Consider the following 21,517-nt stretch of genomic DNA (forward strand, 5'->3'; position numbering starts at 1 on the left):
GTTCGTGAATTTTCGTGAAAATTTCCCGTACTATATAGCAATTCTCTAAAAACATCATTGGTTAACGATATTGAATTCTAATCACAAGGCATGATTGATGGAATTGGAAAGACTTCTTGCTTGCATGTTGGCTAACAATATTAGATTGTGCTTTCAGAAGCTTTACCAAACAGTCATACAAAACTTATGCAAGAAGTCGTAGATAAACTCAAATAAGTCAATTCAAACATGCCAAATTTGAAAATGAAATACAATTAGGTCTTTTTTTTTGGATAAACAACTTAATTTTCAGCTTACAACATAAAACATAAGTGTTTATCATGATTGACACTTGTATATAAGTTATTTCTATAACAAAAGCTAAAATAAATATAAATTGTTTTAGTATAAGTTATAGGGTCTTGTTAACGAGTGCTCCGAGCACTCTTTAAACACTCTAAAATAAGCAATTATTCTTTAAAAAAGTTAAATATTTCAATTTCGAATACATTGATTACACACATTTTCATAAATACTTACTACTTATGATCCTTAAAAAGTGTTTGGAGCACCGGTTAACATTTCCTTAATTTTTTTTTTTTGACAAGGTTTCCTTAAAACCTTTGAAAATGACAAATCCATTTTATATGTTTTTATCAATAGTCTCACAAATACATATGGATAGACTTAAATAACCTATTAAAAAAACACATAAACTTAAATAAGTAAACTCGAAAGGCTCTAGAAATCAATTGTTTCTCCTATTTCTTTGTAGGTGCTGTTTGTTTTTATTAAAATTAAAATTAAAACAACAAAAAGGAAGTGCAATTGCATATGTAAAAATTAATAATATTTAATTTCTTACTTATGTTATTGACAAAAATATAAGTAAGATAAAAATGAAAGTATTAATTTTCCCCTTCCCTAATTTTTTGAAAAGGTATTAATTTGTTTTCAGAAAAACAAACAATTAATAATTAATTAATAAATAAATGAATGTAAAGGAAGGTAAGATAAAAATGGTTGAGTCTATTATTGAATTGAATTGGTAGTGATGGGGGTAGGTTTGTTATTGGTATGCCATGGATTGGTGACAGCTTTGGTTGTGATCTCTTTCCTTTGCGGTCGATGGCCAATTTTCGAAGGCACTTTCATTCAACGCATTCACTATTTCCTCACTTTCGGCGCTTACGATTACTTCCTGTACTGTAACTAACTCTCTCTCTCTCTCTCTCAATCATTCATTTTCATGTTGTTTCACTATTTATTCCTCAATCTCACTCTCTCTCTGTAATCTCTCTCTCAGGCGTTTTATTGGCGCTGTTTTTGGCTCTAAGTGTACCAATGCTGTTCTTTCTGTTGAATATTATTGCTGCGATCGTCCCAATCCTCTCTTACAGGTTTCAATTTCGAATTTCGATTTCTTCAACTATTGATTGTCAATTGTGATCAATTTAAATTGGTATTAATGTATTCTAAATCTTAAGATCGGTTTTCATTGTGATTCAAACCATCAATCAATTTATTTACTTCTAAATTATTACACTCTCTCCTATTTAGTACTTCAAGTATGTAAATTTAAATATAGGTCTCTAAAACATACGCCCTCCGTCTCAAAATATAGGTTTGTGCACTATTTCTAAGGAAATGATCAATTGTCTTGATTTTAATGGTAAAATTAGTTTCAGGAAATGATCAATTGTCTTGATTTTAATGGTAAAATTAGTTTCACTTACTAAAATACCCTTATTAAAATACCCTTATTAAGTGGAGTAGTTAAGTTAGATGACATTCAATGAATAAGAGTATAATAGTGGGAAAAAAACGTTTCATTGACATTCTAGATAGAGAACGATAATTTTGAGACAGAGAGTATCTATTTAGTCCTACTTAGTAAATATATCTATGTTAGTCTTAGAGTATGAACACAGACATGACACCGTATCTAGTAATAATTTGAGAAAATGAATGATTTGAACGTAATCACATGTCTCAGTGTTGTATCAGTGTTGAACACGACACTCCTTTGATCAGGGGTATCAGTGCTACAAAGGTCTTAGATACTAACATGATGAATTTTCATATACTTTAGCGACTACTTATTTATTTTCACATATTGTTGGGACTGAATCGGAGAGAGAATGATACTTTAGGGACCAAATTGATGGATTATTCAACCAAATTGTGACTCAGGGTTCTGTTTGGATTGACTTATTTTTGCTTATCTACTGACATAAACACTTTCTGAAACTGTTGGAATTATAGAAATAGCTTATGGCATGTCCTAGCCTATTTTCAGATTATTTTTATAAGCTCTCTAGGATAGCTTATGAAAACAACTTGGAGCTTATATGAAAACAATTTGACTTTATTTTATCTTTTGTTGTAGAAATAACTCACATATACATAAGTAAGTTATATGATAATCGCTTATACTATCAGTGCTTAATTAAGTTGTTTATCCAAACAGGTCCCAAAACAGGGGCATTATACCTCATGAATTTGTTATAAGAAAATCTTAGAACGTTTTTTTAAACATCATTTTGTGGTGTTCTCTGTTGGTTTGATAAATAAATTTGTGTTAATTGCAGATCATATATCTTGTGATAATCAGCTTTACATATTATTTTGCCGTCAACTCTTCCTTTGCCTATATCCCTGGATACTATTTAAGTGCAACTCACAAGTAGGGTACCCGACACGCCGTTATTGTACTCTTTTCTTGATTTATGTATTCTTCAGCATTATTCTATCCTGAATTCTGTTAGACCTTAGGTACACAAGCTTCTTCGCAGCTGCTGTTGGAATTCTGCTCTTTCTTTTGACCAGCTTTACTGATCCTGGGACAATAAAGGCTGAGAATGTTTCTCAATATCTTGCTGCTTATCCTTATGATAATATCATTTTTTCAGAGAAAGAATGTTCCACTTGCAAAATTCCAAAGTGAGTTTGCTGCTAGTGTTAAATTTGGTGAAATATTAGTTAAATCTAGTTATAATATTGTCTTAATTTTGTTTACAGACCTGCTAGATCAAAGCATTGCAGCATTTGTGATCGCTGTGTTGCACGATTTGACCATCACTGTGGATGGATGGTTAGTAATCTTTGAAATTTTCCTTCTTTATAGGGTCACTTAAGCGTCTCTTAATAAATAAATCATCCGTTTATTTTAGATTTTACTAAATGTTTTTTTACTTGCAGAATAATTGCATAGGGGAGAGAAACACTCGATATTTCATGGCTTTTCTTTTATGGTGAGCTCTATATGTGGTGCTTCTGTTTGTTATTGATAAGTTTTGTAACAGAAAGTGGAAACTTTTTAGAACTTCAAACAATGAATACACAAACACACAGATCAACATAACTGTCCTTGTCCTACCGCATGACTGCCCCAGTACACAATTAAACAACTAATCAATCACTTTCTTACCATATAGCAGTGCCCCCGGGACACTCTTTAAGCACCTTAAATAGTAAGTTTTATGAAAATTTGTGTATTCAATGCATTGGAAATTGAAGTATTTGACATTTTTAAAGAATGATTTCGTAATTTGTAATCCTTAAAGAGTGCCACAGGGGGCACTCGTTAGCAAGACCCTTTTCTTATTTATGTACACAGGGCACTGCCATGTCAGAGTCAGTCAACTCCATTTAACAGTTGGGACCAAAATTAGTGACGAAAAACATTTGAGGGACTAAAACTTGGTGAAAATTTTTAGAGGGACTAAAAGCGAAATTTGATAATTTTACAGGGACCATTTACTTATTAAACCCATTTCTTATTTATACTAAAGTACACTAGCCACATTTTAGACTTGTTTTCCGCATGATTCAGATCATGGCCACATTTTGATTTTGGACTCTTACATGTATAGTTAACAAAATGTGTTTTGACGTGATTATTATTTTGTGTGATCTAACTTCTTCATAAAATAGGACTACACCAAGGGTCAACCCTAAGTCCTTATCTTTTTACTTTAGTTTTGGATGTACTGACGGAACACATCCAAGAGTTAGCACCGAGATGTATGCTTTTTGCAGATGATGTAGTCTTGCTTTTTGAGTCGAGGGAGGAGTTAAACGGGAGGCTAGAGACTTGGAGGCAAGCCTTAGAAGCGTATGGCTTCCGCCTGAGTAGAAGCAAGACCGAGTATATGGAATGTAACTTCAGCAAAAGGAGAAGTGGGTCTACCTTGGAGGTGAAAGTTGGAGATCATATCATACCCCAAGTTACGCGGTTTAGATGTCTTGGGTCCATAGTACAAAATGACGGAGAAATAGAAGCCGATGTACATCATCGTATTCAAGCTGGGTGGTTGAAATGGAGAAGAGCCACATGTGTTTTGTGCGATAAGAAAGTACCACTTAAGCTGAAAGGAAAGTTCTATTGGACAGCAGTCAGACCGACAATGTTGTATGGTACGGAGTGTTCGACGGTTAAGAGCCAACACGAGAGTAAAGTAAGCGTAGCGGAGATGCGGATGTTGCGTTGGATGAGTGGTAAGATTAGACAGGATAGGATTAGGAATGACACCATTAGAGAGAGAGTGGGGGTAGCACCTATAGTAAAAAAGTTGGTAGAAAATAGGCTTACATGGTTTGGACATGTAGAGAGAAGACCCGTAAATATGCCGTTGTAAGAAGAGTAGATCAAATGGAGGAGAGTGTTAAAAGAGGTAGAGGAAGACCTAAGAAAACCATTAGAGAAACCATTAGAAAAGATTTAGAGGTCAATGAGTTGGATCCAAATATGGTTTTTGATAGAACACTATGGCGTCATTTGATCCATGTAGCCGACCCCACTTAGTGGGATAAGGCTTGGTTGTTGTTGTTGTTGTTGTTGTTGTTGTAACTTCTTCATAAAAGAAGCTGGGCAAATTAAAATTAAAAATAAAAGTAAAAACTGAGGGAATTTCCTTTACCTTGGGTAATACTATTGAGATGACGATCACACAAAACACGAGGTATCTTCTTGAACTTCAGATAGTAGGGGTGGACAGCGGTCGGGTATGGGTGGGTTCGGGCTCAGAAAGCTCAATCCGAAACAATCCACGGTTGAGAAATCAAGGCCCAATTTCACCCAAATGAAGCAACGGTTATGGCGGGTCTCGGTTAATCGGTTTCAGCGGATGTTATGGGTGGGTTATGTCGGATGAGGCCAACATCGTGCCAGTTGCGGTTTCATACGAATTTTATCCCCTGTAAATCTAAGTTACCAATGAAATACAAACAAATTAGGCCTATTTTCTTGCCAAATCATACAAGAGTTTAGTTGGCTTAGAAAAGCCTAATTACATCATTTGATCATTCATGATTCAGCCCTGTAATAGTAAATAAACATGAATTTAGTTGGCTGAAAGAAGCCCAACTACATCATTCATGATCATTCATCATCCATGTGATATGTATCATAATATTACAGACTTAAAATAAATAAAAGTACACTTATGCATTGCTTTAAGTTGTTTAGAGTTGATAAGAATCTACTTCAAATAAATATTACAAATCAAACTTGGAAATGTTCAAGTCCAGTCTAGAACAAGCTCATTATCAACACTTCACAAACCGTGAAGCACCACCATAGCACAGTCGATCACCATCCATGCATCATCAGATATCATCATCACAACACAACATCAAAATGATCTACATATGTTAAAAAAAACAAAATCAGATGTGTGCATTTTTTAGAATTTGACTCTATTAAAAAATGGATTAAAATCCCTCACCATCATAAGTTGTAAATCCCTCCAAATGCTTCCAACTTCCTGCCTTTCACTTCCATCACCTTGACTTTTACTTATCCTTCAACTGTATACATGAATATTTCATTTAGATTAATATTAATCAAACCTAGCTGCTGAAATCTTTTATAATTTACAAATATTTGTGTATAATAAAATTTACCCAATAACTATCCACAATATAGCTTGCTTCATTCACCAACTTCACCTCCATCATAAGTTGGATTAAAATCCATCACCATCCTCCAGATGCTTCCAAAAAGAGTTGTTGTGTATACCGGACAAATTCCACAAAAAGAAGTAGATTCTCCAAAAAATGCACTAAGCAAAGTCATTAATCATTATGATTAATGACACCAAAAAAGGGGTTAAGAACCTGTAAATATAAACAATAACTAAATTAATAAAATAAACATTGGCATAAATTAATAAAATAAACAATAACATAAACACAATCAATGGCAAAATACTATAATCACTAACACTAGTTTTTTCAATCACAGCTCATTGGCTGTGATTGAGATGATGATGCATCTCCTGGTACAACAGCAGCTGCTCTAACACCACATGATGTTGATCCATTAGTTGATGATCCATCAAATTCTATATACAAGGATCAAGCAATATGATTAAACAGTGTAATTTAAACAAGAATAAACTCCACACATTGAAAAGTTAAAATAAACATATTAAATACCTGATACAACAGTGGCAGATAACTCAAATTCCTCATTTATGTTGAGGTCTTTGAATTGACTCAGAGTGGGTTTCAACCAATTTTGTGCACAGATCAATGCCTCAGCCATTTGTGGGTTCAATGAGCTTCTATATGTATCTATAACTCTTCCTCCAGTACTGAAGGCACTTTCAGAAGCCACAGTTGAAACTGGTGTAGCTAAAACATCCCTCACCATGGATGACAAAACAGGATAACGACAAGAGTTTTGTTTCCACCAAACAAGGATGTCAAAGTTGACATCCTCTGCACGCTCCTCGTCTAGGTACCTTTCAAGCTCATTTTTTTTAACTATTGATTCCTTCAGTTTAAGATGCTCCTTAAAAGCTTCAGCCCTTGCCAAATGAGATGGGACTTCAGCTGGAATCACATTCTCACTAACAGAACTAGACTCAGATGGACTTGCAGATGGATGCCCAGAATTATGTTGCTGGTCATGGGCATCCTTGTACCAATTGAATAGTTTGAACAGCTGAGTATGGATCACAGCAATCAGATCAGTAAAAAATGTAGGTTGGTCACCATACATGTCATTGAAGCACCACTCCACATAGCTAAACTTGTATCGAGGGTCAAGAATCACACCAAAGTAAATAAGCTTGTTGATGTTTTCAATTTTACCCCAATACTTGTTGTATTTTTGCTTCATTTCAGACCCCATTGAGGCTAAAACTGTGTTCAAGTTCATGGCTGCTCTTTTCAACTCACAATGAACAGAAGCTAGTTGGTGGAATGCCTTGTGCAAAGACACTTGCTGAGACGAGGAAAACTCTTTGGTAGCATCATAGAAAATTCTTAGAAACCTAACAAAACACCTAACATTCTCCCAGTCAGTAATACTAGGAGGACCAGCTTCCCCAAAAAACTCCAAATACCCAGAATCTTCACCCTCCAACTTCTCAAAGGCTGGTTGGAATTTCTCAGCACCATCTAGCATTATATATGCCGTGTTCCACCTTGTTTGGACATCAAGACACAACATCTTCTTACACTTAATTCTAGCAAACTCAATACACTCTTTGAATTTTGCAGCTCTTTGGGGAGAGGATCTCACAAACCTAACAGCATTTCTAACTGAAGAAATAGAAAGCTCATTTTGTTTTAAACCATCACCCACCACAAGGTTTAGGATGTGAGCACAACAACGAAGATGAAAGAAAGATCCATCACCCATTAAACCACCCATGTTATTAATTCTTTTCTTCAAGTAAGCAACAGCTACATCATTAGAAGATGCATTGTCCACTGTTATTGTAGACACATTCCTTATCCCCCACTCTTTCAAGATCTCTTCCACTTTCCTACCTATTGTGTCACCCTTGTGATTGAGGACATCGCAAAAACTCAGGATTCTTTTTTCATAGTTCCAGTCATTGTTAATGAAATGGGCAGTGAGGGTCATATAGCTAAAGTTTTGACCAGATGTCCAACAATCAGTGGTTAAAGCTACCCTAACACAGTCTGATTTGAAATACGATTTTAATCGAAGTTTTTCATCAAGATAGAGCTGGAAACAATCCCTAGCTATAGTCCTCCTAGATGGAATGGTTAAGAGAGGTTGCAACTGTCTACATAAGAGCTTAAAACCTTCCCCTTCAACTACCCTAAAAGCATGTTCATCCAGCATTACAAATAGAGCTATAGCCTTCCTACAAGCTTCAGGATTAAATCTTTGGCTAGCAGCAACTAAAGCACCACCCTCCCCATTAGAAAACATAAGAGCAGTTTGTGTAGGATCATTTTGTGGATTTTTAAAGCATACTTTTGAGTGGGCAAGCAAGTTAGAAGTTCCATGAGTTTTTGGATCACATAAATACCTTTTATGACAGTGTTTGCATGCAGCAGTAGGTTCTGGTTCATTAGGCAACTTAATGAAGTGGTCCCAGGCAGGAGAGGATCTCCTAGGACCACCAGCATTAGGCTTCCTCTTTTTCGCAAGACAAGGGAGAGGGGGAAGCCCGACAACAGGAACTTGAGTAGCAACTGCTACTTGTTCAGTAGGCTCAGCAACATTAGCACTTCCAGATGTTAAGGTAGAAGACAGATTTTGACTTATACTCTCCATTACTGAAAACATGAAGAAGAAATGAAACTGTTAGTAAAGCTAGTTTCTCTAAACAAAATACGAATTCAGAAATGACATAATAATGAAAACACTTATACCTTCTTGGAATGTAACTTGTTTCTCTTCTTCATATAACATTAAAAACAATGAACAAAAAAAAACAGTTAAAAATCTATTAGGAATAGAGTAAAAACAAACCCGAAAATAAATAATGATCACAACCATATAGCCATATACCTTATGTTCTTTAAGTTGAGCTTCGAAGTCTTCTTCAGATAAGAGAAAATGAACATACAAAATTTAAAAGAAAACTTGGTTAAATAATCTATGATGGAAAAACTCAAACCCTAGCCAACAAAAAGTGAATACAGTACCTTTGTGGAAATCGATCTACTGGTACCAATGAACTGTCAAAACATCAGAAAAGATGAAGATAATTAGATGGATAACAACAAAATCAAGAGATTAAGACGAAAATGAAAGCAAACAAAAACCAGTAGCGATTGAGAGAGAGGAAGCAAACGAAAGATGAACACTTACACAGCTTTGAAACAGACATCTTCTTTGGGTTGCAAAATGAAAGCGATCGAGAAAGAGAGGAAGTGGTTAACGGCGGCTGCACAAGGAAACTAGGGTTTCCCTTAACTTTACGAACTCTGTTCTCTTACTCTCTCTTTCTCTCAATGAAATGGATGAAATGGATAAGAATGAGTATGTTTTGAGATATAACCCTAGTTTGTTGTCAATGGACTTAATGATTTGGGCTTAAATTTGATCCAAGAAAAATGCCCAATAACATAACAAAATCAGGGCCTGAGGGTTAAAAATAAGATTAAAATAATATATACTGGGCTCGGTCGGATTTGGGCTTCGATGGGCCTGAAAATTCAGTCCGAGCCCGCCCATCTAAACCCATCTGAAACCATTCAATCAATCCGTCCAACCCGGAAACCGACCCGCAACCCACCCAAACTTCCAATTTTCCAACGGATTTGTCGGGTTCGGGTCGGGTCGACTATTGTTGTCCACCCCTATCAGATAGTTAGAGACCGAAATATCCTGTTATGATGTTGGGTTCTGACAAGTTTCATTAAAGAGATCCTGCAACAACCTTTAAATCTTTATTATAAAAAACAAAACACGTCTTTCTATGCAACACAAATCATGAGATTTTGACTTCCACGAACAGTAACTCTTCATTTTGCATGTCACTCTCTTGAACTCTTAACTGCACAATAAGCGCAAAAAGTTCTACAAGATCTGACTGTAAACTTGGACTTGGGTCCTCGATTTCCTTTTTGTTGGGGTTGCAATTGGGATTTTATTCGGGTCGTTTATGTGATGGGATGGGAGAAGTTGTAACGTAATGTGGGAGTTGTTTTAGGAGATGGGATCAACACGCAAACTTTCATAACTCAGTCACAAAAACTCTCTCCTCAGCCTTCAAAGATAATGAAATTGTACACTTAAATTAGAGACAATGAAATTTGAGAGTTTTCCCTCTCCTTCACGTTCACTTTGTCCACACTCCCTGCCTCCGTGGTCCGCTGTATCTCCACCAACTCCATTGCAATCATAACCCACACAAAATTTGGTGCACCTTTTATGGAGAACCTTTTTAATTTTTTTTTTATTTTTTATTTTATTTTTTATGAAGTAGAAATGGGGAACCTGCTATAACCAGTCATATTAGGAGGTCCACATTGGACCTTAAAGAAAGGGGACCGAATTAGGGGCTCCTGTGAAATTCAATTTTAGATGTGAAACAAAAATCCCCATAAATTGTGTTTTTACTTAAATTGTTTCGCTTACATATACTCCCTCCGTTTCAAAATGAGTGTCGCTTTAGCCAAAAAAAAATTGTTTAAAAATGAATGTCACTTTCACTTTCCAATGCAATAATAACTTTTTCTTTTCAATTGTACCCTCCAATTAAATACTCTGCACACTACTTCCAAAGTATTACTTTTAAAACTAACCAATAGTTAATAAGGATAATTTGGTAAAATAATCATTCTCTTTCTTTTAATCATTACATTTCTTAATATGTGTGTAAACACCTAAAACGACACTCATTTTGAAACGGAGGGAGTATTAGGTAAAATAGATATTAAAAATCTAAGTCATTTCTAATTTCTCATAGTACTACAAATTTTAGTGGCTGATTTCTGCTCTGGCATTGATATGATATCCAATACAGTATGCATTTTCATTTTAGTACTACATTTTTTAGTGGCTGATTTCTGCTCTGGCATTGATATGATATCCAATACAGTATGCATTTTCATTTTAGGCTCCATTCTTATTTGTGATTTTTTCGTGTCTTGTAGGCATTTCCTTCTATGTATGTATGGAACAGTTCTCATAGGTTTAATTCTCGCAGGAAGACTAAAAGAATTAAAAGTTGTCTATATTCTAACAGGTAATATAGATTTGCAAGTAAATATTTGTGTGAAGATTGAATTGTATCTTTTACTGTTTTTGATTCTTCTTTTCTTATCTTAACTTTGCAGTTTATTATGGAATTGAAAATTCATTTTGGGATTTAGCTCCCCATGTTGTACAGGTGAGGTTTTTCTTACTCGTTGATTGTCATGTATTGCTATATTTTTTTTCTTCCTATTTTCCATTTTGTGGTCAATGATATGTTATTATCATGCAGTGGTTATTGGGATCCTACAACACTCAGATTCTTCTTATAGTTTTCATTGCAATTGTTGGGATGCTGTTAGGCGGATTCTTCGGTTACCATGCAAAGCTTTGCCTTAGTAACACTACCACTAATGAGGTACTTTCTACATCTGGCCTTGAAATGACTATGTAAGTAAATTCTAGTAAATTAGGAGGATCCAGAAAGTAGCAAGCCATACTCTCCTTTGTTCATTCAAAACAAAAATCCCTATAACATCAGTGATCTCATTACTATGGCTATAATTAGTTGAGTTAAATATGTATGGATAAACAAAACAAAACAAAACAAAAATATGTATGGATACCGCTATGTCCGTTATTTGTAAGAAAATGCTAAGCATAATACATGATTTGGAAGTTGGCATCAACTGAGATTATAGAAAGATATTTACATTATGACAAAATGACATCTTTGCTGGAGCTTTCCAGTTTAAATCCTGCTGCAATTTGATGAGAATTAGATTGTTTGATCTCTGTTTATATGTATGTGTGTTTTCGCTTTCTCTGCATCTTGTTTATTTAGAGGGGAAATACCGCTTATCAGAAGCACTAGTTATACCACGAACATGGAACTCAATGCAGCTAATGGCTTCTTTCTGTATTGCAGACCTTCAAGTGGCAAGACTACATGGACTGGCAGAGAAAGTTAAAAGAAGCGCAGGCCAGTGCTGCAGCGCTAAAACAAAGTATCAGTGGAATGAACAGTGAAAAACAATCGTTGTCAAGCAACAAATGGAAAGCATTTTTTCGAAGATCACCTCTGGAGGATGTGGTAGTTGTTAAGAATAATGTTTACAATAAAGGTTTCTTGCACAATATTTGGGAGGTTATTTCCCCTCTCTCTACAAGGCAGTCCTTTACGAAAACAAAGTTGAAATCCAACTGAGTATGCTCCTAAAATGCGTTTCCTTTTGGCTATTAAAGGTCTTGGTAGCTGGCTAGTTGCACTTAAATTTGAATGGGCATGTCTCTCTACTGTTTAGGCTGCCCTATAAATCATTGTGAAAGCCAGAAATGTGATATTAATTTTATGGAAAATGCTAACAAGTGCCCTAAGGGCATTGTTTAAGCATCTAAAAGTAACAACTTTTGCATTGGAAATTGTACGATTATAACTTTAACAAGTGTTTGACTTGTATTTTCAAGACATAATTTCCTTTTGTGGGTTCCTTAAACAATGCCCTTAGGGCACTTGTTAGCAAGACCCTAATTTTATTGAAGGAGTTCAGGACTAGTTGTAGATTGAAAATGTTTTTTTTATTTTTTTATTTTTTTAGTTCTTGTGTCTGCGGATGTGTTGGTTGTGCCGTACTGTTTCATATTAGCAAAAGTAGAAAGGTATACATATGCATTTTATACCTGTAAAACGATTGATTTTGCTTATTTCAAAGTAAAGGTGCATTCTAGACAATAACTGATAATGTCTGTGGAGCTATTAGCTATGCACAGTCGATTGATGTTATGACGTTTACATTAGATTATAGTCTTTTTTTATTTATATTAGAAGAAGGGGTGGTAGTGCTAGAATGGTAGGATCATGAAGGATTCTGATTTGTAATTGTCTTCCTTGCGGAATTATCAATGAGTAAACCTTATTCAGAGATATGGCTCCATACAGAGGATTTGAACAATTGCGAAATTGTCATTGAGCCCTTGTGTGAAGACACGATCATTGCCTTGGGATTGCTGGACTGTTACATGCGGGTATTGCCACAAGAATAAGATCTGCAAGAGGGGCTGGGTTAAAAATTGCCGGTTTCATCATACATATTATCAATTTTGTGAAAAGTGAAATGATTAAACAATCTGCTTGTTTAACAGAATACAACTGATAGTGAATTTGTTAGATTATTTATTTATTAGTCAAAGACTTATATTCCATTCATTCAAACTGTTAAAAGACCAAACGTTGCACCAACCACCCCCTTTCAACGCAATGTACATAATTAATGCAAGCAAAATCAAAAAGCTATAAGCACTAAGCTTATTCCTGCCATATACAACGACAAGATCATAAGTACCTTGGAAAACAAAAGAATGAAACTAGACGTCATGAAAGGACACCAACAAGCAAAGTACATTGCAACAATAGCAGAGAAAGTTAAACTAAAGCACAAGAGAAACATCGAAAACTAAAAAGTTAACTAATATTCGTGCTGCATTGTAACAATAACCAACATCAAAACCAACAACCAACGTCAAAACACTACCACAAATAAAAAAGACACCCCATCCCAAGCATACTATACTACCCATAGCCAAATATCCGATAAGGAAATAACAGTCTAAGAGTCTAAAACTTGTGACCACGGTTGAAAATCATACCAAAACAAACACTAATTTAACAAGCAAACAACTACACACAACACTACACTAAACACAAACCAAATTAACCCCAAGAACAACTCTTAACACCGACTAGAAGAGGGTGAAAAGATCAAACTAACCACAAATAGGGATCCTAAACTAAATCTGGACCAGAGCGAAAAAAGATAAACACAATATCAAAAATCAGGTAAACGAACACTATAGGATCCTAACCTCACCGAATCACTCCTTAGAGACGAAATCACAGACATGACACATCCTAAACCAATGTACTCTAAACCGAAATAAGCAGAGACACAACTGGGCATAGAGACGAATCTTAGCGCAACAAAATCACAAGAACAAAACTCACATTCTTTTCTAGCCCTGAAACAAAGATAGAAAGGGAGCAAGGGCAAAGAGACACACGAGCTAAGCTGGAAGAGCACACACTCTTCTCTCTAAGAAGAAACTAAACCTTAACAGAGCTTTAAGGGAATCAATGGAGAGAATTCTCTCCATTAAGAACACACCTGTAAGAACAGGCAGAGAAAGCAATCTCCACACTATGGAGAGAACCGCACCCTAGCATAAGGCTAAGGGAACTTAGATGACACCGAGTTATGAAATTCTAACTTTCTAACAAATGTTATCTTCTGAGAAACAATCACTAAGCTTTCTCCAAACATTGGCAGCTTCATCAGTCTACAAAATGCTTGTGGCAGCGCTAGCTGACACACAATGACTGACTCACGAAAGCACCAACAGGTTGCATCTTTTCCATTTGTCCGAGGTAGAGGCATCATAGTAAAGTTTCTAAATAGTTTATTTTTACTTTATAGAGACATAGTCATGGAACATGACCAACACTAAAAAATTTAACCTTGAAGGATTGGAGAAGTAATTACGAGGGAATGATTTTCATTTGGTTGAGAATGTAGAAAAGAAAGGGGACGAAGGTGACAGAAGTAGAATTATTTACATCTGATACCAAATGAAATATTAAAGCAAACATTCTTACTCTCAACAATGAATCGTATATCAACTTGAAACTAAAGTAACGAAATGCAAACTCACAATAAATAGAAGTAACATAATTAACCACTTTCAAAGGAGATTCACACTTTTGTTTATAGTTGATTTGAATAAAAAAAATGCAAATATATGATGTGACGCCTAAAATTCCGTCTTCACCCAACACTAAAAAAGTGGTACTTAAAAGGAGCTTTGTGGATCAACTATCTAAAGATAGAAAAGGCTCTAATTGTAAAATCTAATGAATTTTGGATGCATGTGGGAAATGGGATTGGGAAGGAAGTGGTTTGATATTTCTACTTCGCATGAAAGACAAAAACTGATCAGGTAGTTCTTCCAAAAGAGCTTGCACAACAGAGATCTGTCCTCCTGGCAAAAACACAAGAATGAGATTTGATCAAATGAAATGATAAAAAATTGTTACCATGTTAAATATGTAAAGTAAAAAGTTTATTTTTATTAAAAAAGTATCTATTACAAATTGTACTATATCTCTAAGGGACAAAATGATTCTAAGAATTGAAAGACTATTAAACAAGTTACTTGAGAAGCAAGCAACTATAGTACTTACTTTGTACTTCTCTCATGGGGACAAATTGTACTATATCTCGTGCAGCTACACGACCAGTAGAACTTTTTAAGCGAGGTCCGTTATCAGCATCCAGTACCTGAAATAATTGAACCAAAGCACATGTTATTGGTACTCACTCATATAACAAAGCATATCATTGCCATGCTAAGGAAATTAAAGAAAGGATATAGACCTCCATGCTGGTGAAATCAGCGGCTCCAACACCAACTATAAGTATCGATAGGGGAAGATCAGAAGCATTAACAACAGCATTTATTGATTCTTGAAGATCCGTAACAATTCCATCCTATGAGAAGAACATCATGGACAATAAATTAGTATGCAATTGTGAAAAACATATTTGTGCATGATGCTAGACAATTTTAATTGGTACTTATATCATTTTTATAAGTTTCTTTCTTACCGTTATGATAAGCAATACATAGTACTTAGAGCTGTTATATGATGAAAGGGACTCTGCAGCCATTTGTGCAGCCAAGTTTATAACTGGGCCAAATAAAGTGGGTCCTGATAGAGTCACACTACGTAAAGCACTAGCATAGGCATCCATTATGCCTTCAATTCCTTCCACCTAAACAAAACAAAAAAACTATATCTTAAATTTTTTAAAAATAATAATCTAGCAAGTTCATGATAAATTAGTATAATATAGATAAAATTAAAAAGGGTAACGCGGTGCACTAAAGCTCCCGCATACGCAGAGTCCGGGAATGGTATTGTAACAAAATAATAAAATAGAGAATTTCTCACAAACCTCAGAGCTACCTGGAGCTCCTCCATTCAGATTAAAACAGTGAGATACAGCACCACCGTGTACATTTCCTCCAAATCCCCAAGCAGGAAACCGCTTATCAGAATCATAGAACTGAATAACTTCTCCAACCTCCATCATAGCCTACACAAATTTTACAATGTTTATTAGGCAAGACACTGATAACATGAAATGAAGCCCAGATACGCAATGCCGACACTAGTTCTATACGACACAGATACTTGGATGCGGCGGACAAATCATTTTGATCATTACGACCAGATAGATGCAAAATACTTGTAAAGAAAGAGACATTTTGATCATTCTTTATTAATGTATACTCTGATAAAAGAGACATTGGTCACACTTCATTCATATAGAGCTATAATGCTTATATGAAAAAACTTAGAACTATAATGATGTTGGTGAATTGTGATCACAATATACAAAAAAATACTAGTGATTACTAGGGAAAGAATTTATTTTATTTCAACAAAGATGTATCCGATTATGTCATGCCATATCCATGATGTATCTCAGTATCTGAAAACCAATTTTTTAAAAATAATTAAAATAATCTGATTTTTCTAGAAATATCAGAAAAGAAGTTAAAACGATGTAGGGTCATGATCCTAAAAAAATATCAGGAATAATATACATGATCATTGTAAAATCTTGAACGTGATTAATTTATGTTTCACAAGTTGATGATTAAGAGATTAGGAATCTTCCATGACAAATATCAATCTTACCTTTTGGTATGAATTTAACCGACCGGATATGTCAATGTAATGCAAAGAATCCGACTTTTGAGGATCTCCATTTGAAGCTGAAAAAACATTGAAGCTTTTCACAAACTACAGAGTTGAAATTAGTACCAATCACTTCAGTGAATAAAACAATTGACACCTACCGGTGAAATCTATTGCAACCATGAAGTTCAGTTCAAATCCACTAGATATATAATCAATAAAGCTGAATTGTTCCTTTTCACAATATTGGTCCACAAAGAGTTGACCCTTTAGAACCTTCTCTTGTCCTTTACGTTTGGATGGCATGACAAAATTCGCGCCTTTTCTCTCATTGCATAGCTTTTCAAGGTCTGCTACTGTTTTGTGCATTTTACTGATTGCAACAAACTACGATGTCACTTTAAAACAAAGACTAGAGAACTTTAGGGTCAAAAAAAATTAAAGCAACTATAATTTGACATTACCCGATAAGTACATGATTGCCGCTGATATTGAAATCAAAACACTCGATAACTAATGGAGTATCCTGCATAGAAGTTATTGAAATTTTTGAAAACTTGGTTAATTAACATATCCTTACATGAGAAAGTAATTAAAAAATGATTTAGTTGATATGCACCGACAATCCAAAGATAAATACTTTCTGAATCGATCATATCATTGGATTATTGAAATTATTTGAGCTGTGATTGGCTGACAACTTAAATAGTTTTATAATGACGGTGCACAAAAAATTAGCTCTAATGTTATTGTGATCCATATATGATTTAACATTAGACATGTTGTGTTCAAAGATGGAAAGCTTACTTTACTTCCAAACTGCTGGAAATTAAGACAAACTGGTTTCCATTTTGGATTTAAATTGTTATCTATAACTTCAGTCTTGCAAATAGGAACAGAACCTCCACTCTCAACCATTCTTGATATCCTTAGAAAAGGATCCTACAAGAAAAAACAAAATGACAAGTTTTACAAATGTCAAAAACAACAAAAAATTTATACTTACAGGATTGAATTTGTATACATTATAAGCAAATTTAAAGCGTCAAATCATTAAAGATTTTTGACTTTACTCATAGCTACTTTTATAGTCATAAAATTGATTGGTTGTAATATGCTGACATTGTAAACCTTTTACATCGACAGTGTATAAAAATTTAAATTTATACTTAAATATGAAACATATATATGTATGTATGTATGTAGCAGGGTATTGAATATGTACACTTTTAGAAAAAATGTCTTTGTTATCCAAGCGAGAACAACGGAAGATAATCTCAACAGCACTCCTTGAAGCAACAGTCTCTTCAGCATGAATGGTAATTGTTCCAAGATATCTTCGAACATGATTCTCTCTGTTGCTTTGAAGCTTTAAGGTTAAGCTCCGGCTTGGTTTGGTCACTATCTGTTCCATAGTATACCAACATAGAAATTGCAATAATGAGAAATATTTGGGTTTTTTCAATTTAACATGGTTATCAATTGATGCTGACCTCTGATAAATTGCAACTGGCCTCTCCAATGAAATCTTGATCTTGCAGTTTTAGTGTCTGCAAGAAGTGACTACTAGATTAACATTGTAGGGGGAGATTTGACTTGGCAGTCCAGGTTGTATAGATGTGCATCATTGCCAACTACTAGATGAGATCATTGCCAACTTCTAGTTTCAAATTCATATTCAATATTACTAAGTTACTATCATTCTAGTCCCTCCAAATACCAATGGAGAGATGGATTTAATTAAAATTTACAATTACAATGATCAATTTAGAATATCTATGATGTAAGAGTATAGATCGATTTGGTCCTACAATTTTAAGGACTAAGTTGGATATTTACCCTATTTATTTTGAAAGCATTCCATAAACAGTTTTTATTGCAAACTAAATTACGCTGTAGCTGAAGTTATGAAAGACAGAATTATTATAAGGTTGGTAAACAAACAAACCTTAGTGGAAACGCCATGATATGTTGTGTCAATGTCATACACATGAAATCTGAAAGAAAGCAAAATAAGGGAGAGAGAGTTACATTACATATAAATCAAATCAGAAAGAAGTCTTGTAATCTAATTGCTATATAAAAAAAGAATACTATTTATGTAGGAATAGGAAGATGAAGGATAGCTTACACAAGTGATTGCACAATCTCAAAATGAAATGCAATATTAATTTTTTCTATCCATTCTGGATTCAAACAATTCGTTATGACTTCAGTGCGTCCCAATTCTTCAAATTTCCCATCTTTTTTTGCATATAGAACAAGCATAGGATCACTCTAAAATTATAAAAAAAAAAAACGGAAATCAGTCATGGTTTTAGGTAGATAAATAAATAAGAAACATCGTTGAAAAAAAAAAAAAAAACGTTGCCAGCCAATTCAGGTCGTCATCATTTATGAATAGGAAAAGTACCTTTGATGTAATGTCCATATCAAGCAAGTTACTTGCTGAAAAAGATAGCTGCAGCAAAAGATTAAATAGAAAACCACAAGTAATTGTCCAAGATGTCCAGGTTCCAACAATAACAAATAGTATATTTGTAATAAAATAAAAAAAAGAAATAGTATATTTTCATCCTTAAAAAAAAAATTAGTATATTTTAAATAAATAAAACGAAAGAAAAAAGAAATGAACTTGTTAGTTATCGGTGTGCAATTTTTGTACTAAATAAATATTCTTAAATTTCAATTTCAATTAAATTAAAAACATTATTGACTATATTTCTAAACTATTTTTTTTTTGTTCTTGCTACAATTTTAAGTCTCGCCACTATTTTTTTTTGTTAAGTAGCCTAGCAATTAGATTCACACACATTATGCGTGGAGAAGTGGGGAATTCAATGTTTAAACCCCGACCTTTTTTTTGGTCTCGCCACTTTCTATTAGTAGATACATGTATTTTTTTATTTTTATAATTTTAAATCCTTATCTTTTAAATATTTTTACTAAAATAATTATTTGATATTTTTTTGGTTACTATGTTATAGCTACGAAATTTTCATATACCGTTTAACATACATTGACAGATCTCGATCAAGAAATTTGAGTAGAGAAGACGAGTTCTCTTGTTCTTATTGATTTTCTCTATACTTAAGAGTAATCTTTGATCACTTAAAGGGTTCAAATCTACTACCATTTAATTGATATTTTGACTTCTAAATTGATACTTAATACACACAAAATAAATTTTTTAATTTTTAATTCCAGATGGAATTGCAAAATTACTCACATTAATCTTATTTAAGCTTAATAATATTTAGCAACGACCGTAAAAAAAAACATTTAGTATTGATTTTATTATTTGGATGCAAAATTACTCACATTAATCTAACACAATAATTTCTATTTGTAGCTTTTAATTTTAAAACAATTCTAACACATAAATTTATAATAATTCAACTCACTTTTCCTTATCTAAACACATCTTTTTATCAACAACTCACTTATCAATAGATTCAAAAATCAATTCTCGTCAAAGCAGAACCAAACATCACTAAAGGTGTACATTTGCTACATGTTAATTCATCAAAGCACGCACATGGACAACATAGCCTCGAGGCTCGCACCATTCCAAACTACTCGAATCCGCTTCAAATTTGACAGTAAAACTGCTCTTTGATTTTTTGTTGGTTTTCTCAACTTTGTTTGTTTCTCAATTAAGAGTTCAATATTAACTAGATTATTTTGCAATAAATACATTTAACAATTCATTGCAGATAGGATACACAATGAGATATATAATTTTATCATAAATAACACAATTTATAATTTAAAAAAAAAGAAACTACAGGGCACGTAATTCACTAATCTGCGTTCTTTATAACGAAAATTGATAAGATTAAATGTCTGTAAAAATAGAATTGGGGATGAGAATGATGAGCGTACCTCAATTTGTGTGAACAAAGGCTTAAAACCTTGAGAAGTGTAGAAGAAATCAACCGCATCATTGTTGTTGTTTGTTGCCTTTTGATTAACACCTCCAACTGCCTCTTTCGCTCCTTTTATATCTGAAAAGCACCCTCCCATTCTATTCTATTCTATTAGTAAACCCTAATTAATATGAAGTTTTTTCAATTTCAATCTCAACAATTTAATGTAACAGTACTGAGTGAATCACTGATTGATCGATCGATCGATCAATGCCTTTTATTTCTTTTCTCTTCTTATGATTTATGATTTATATATATAGCCTAATAATAATAAGATTTGTTTTTTCCTACGAAAAATGCTTCATACGTAACAGAATGATCTTATCCATTTTCATTGCATTGCATGAAATAATAATAATAATAATAATAATAGTGTAGAAGTAACGAGGAAGGTGCGTATATTAATTTATTGACCATTATGATCTTATCTTACAAATCTATGATTAAATTCTTTTTCTAGGGAGAGGGCTATAATACGTGTGGCAGAAGAAAACTCTATTTATAAATGTGTGGAATCAAAGAAGAATAAAACAAAAGAAAAAGCTGAATCCTACTAATTTCTATGTGTAAATTCCCTTGTACACTCTCCCATTGAATAAGAAAACTTCCATGTATGAGACATGAGAAATAACCCATGAAATTGGTTAGTGTTTGACCCGTTTTATGACCCAGTTTTGGTCATCATTATATTTCATTTTATTATTCTTTACTTAAATATATTTAGCCAACTCAGATTGGTATCCATTTGGTAAAAGTTGATGATCACACTCATTTATAAGTATCTCTATTAACATGCACCCATCTATAAACTTTTTTGATGAGGGCCAAAATTATTATAATATGTTGATAAAAGAAAATATTTTATGTTTTTACAAAATACACAATTTCATAAACAAAACCCCCAAAATAGATATGTACAACGGTATTTACTTTCCA

At 33.8% G+C, this 21,517-nt stretch overlaps 3 protein-coding genes across 5 annotated transcripts; 1 reads left to right on the forward strand and 2 right to left on the reverse strand.

Annotated features, from left to right (window-relative positions):
* Positions 1 to 962: 962 nt before the first annotated feature.
* Positions 963 to 12,251, forward strand: LOC146911460 (DHHC-type zinc finger family protein). 2 transcript variants are annotated; one of them, XM_085725111.1, is made up of 10 exons: positions 963 to 1,182; positions 1,286 to 1,379; positions 2,571 to 2,665; positions 2,755 to 2,922; positions 3,001 to 3,073; positions 3,181 to 3,233; positions 10,855 to 10,946; positions 11,038 to 11,090; positions 11,187 to 11,312; positions 11,823 to 12,251. In XM_085725111.1, exons 1-10 carry the CDS (start codon positions 1,034 to 1,036, stop codon positions 12,099 to 12,101), a joined length of 1,182 nt encoding a protein of 393 aa, XP_085581237.1. In that variant the 5' UTR covers positions 963 to 1,033; the 3' UTR covers positions 12,102 to 12,251. The 2 variants fall into 2 exon arrangements, with proteins under 2 accessions (XP_085581237.1, XP_085581238.1); XM_085725112.1 differs by having other exon boundaries at positions 986 to 1,182; positions 11,214 to 11,312.
* On the reverse strand, positions 5,237 to 8,524 carry LOC146911461 (zinc finger BED domain-containing protein RICESLEEPER 2-like). Its single transcript, XM_085725109.1, has 5 exons — positions 6,421 to 8,524; positions 6,207 to 6,326; positions 5,887 to 6,099; positions 5,709 to 5,790; positions 5,237 to 5,625 (listed from the first exon to the last, which is right to left on the reverse strand). The coding sequence occupies exons 1-2, from the start codon at positions 8,522 to 8,524 to the stop codon at positions 6,217 to 6,219; spliced, it is 2,214 nt and encodes a 737-aa protein (XP_085581235.1). The 3' UTR covers positions 5,237 to 5,625; positions 5,709 to 5,790; positions 5,887 to 6,099; positions 6,207 to 6,216.
* Positions 12,252 to 14,601: 2,350 nt separating the features above from the next.
* On the reverse strand, positions 14,602 to 21,001 carry LOC146911462 (protein BONZAI 3-like). 2 transcript variants are annotated; one of them, XM_085725113.1, is made up of 15 exons: positions 20,538 to 21,001; positions 19,066 to 19,113; positions 18,784 to 18,929; positions 18,601 to 18,649; positions 18,146 to 18,202; positions 17,878 to 18,057; positions 17,460 to 17,594; positions 17,117 to 17,178; positions 16,814 to 17,025; positions 16,653 to 16,729; positions 15,904 to 16,044; positions 15,553 to 15,720; positions 15,322 to 15,435; positions 15,129 to 15,225; positions 14,602 to 14,926 (listed from the first exon to the last, which is right to left on the reverse strand). In XM_085725113.1, exons 1-15 carry the CDS (start codon positions 20,676 to 20,678, stop codon positions 14,796 to 14,798), a joined length of 1,758 nt encoding a protein of 585 aa, XP_085581239.1. In that variant the 5' UTR covers positions 20,679 to 21,001; the 3' UTR covers positions 14,602 to 14,795. The 2 variants fall into 2 exon arrangements, with proteins under 2 accessions (XP_085581239.1, XP_085581240.1); XM_085725114.1 differs by lacking the exon at positions 18,146 to 18,202 and having other exon boundaries at positions 20,538 to 20,950.
* Between the last annotated feature and the right edge of the window lie 516 nt (positions 21,002 to 21,517).

This window comes from Medicago sativa, chromosome 7 (assembly GCF_051527215.1).
Source record: "Medicago sativa cultivar Bolivia chromosome 7, Bolivia_mono, whole genome shotgun sequence".
Lineage (NCBI taxonomy): Eukaryota > Viridiplantae > Streptophyta > Magnoliopsida > Fabales > Fabaceae > Medicago > Medicago sativa.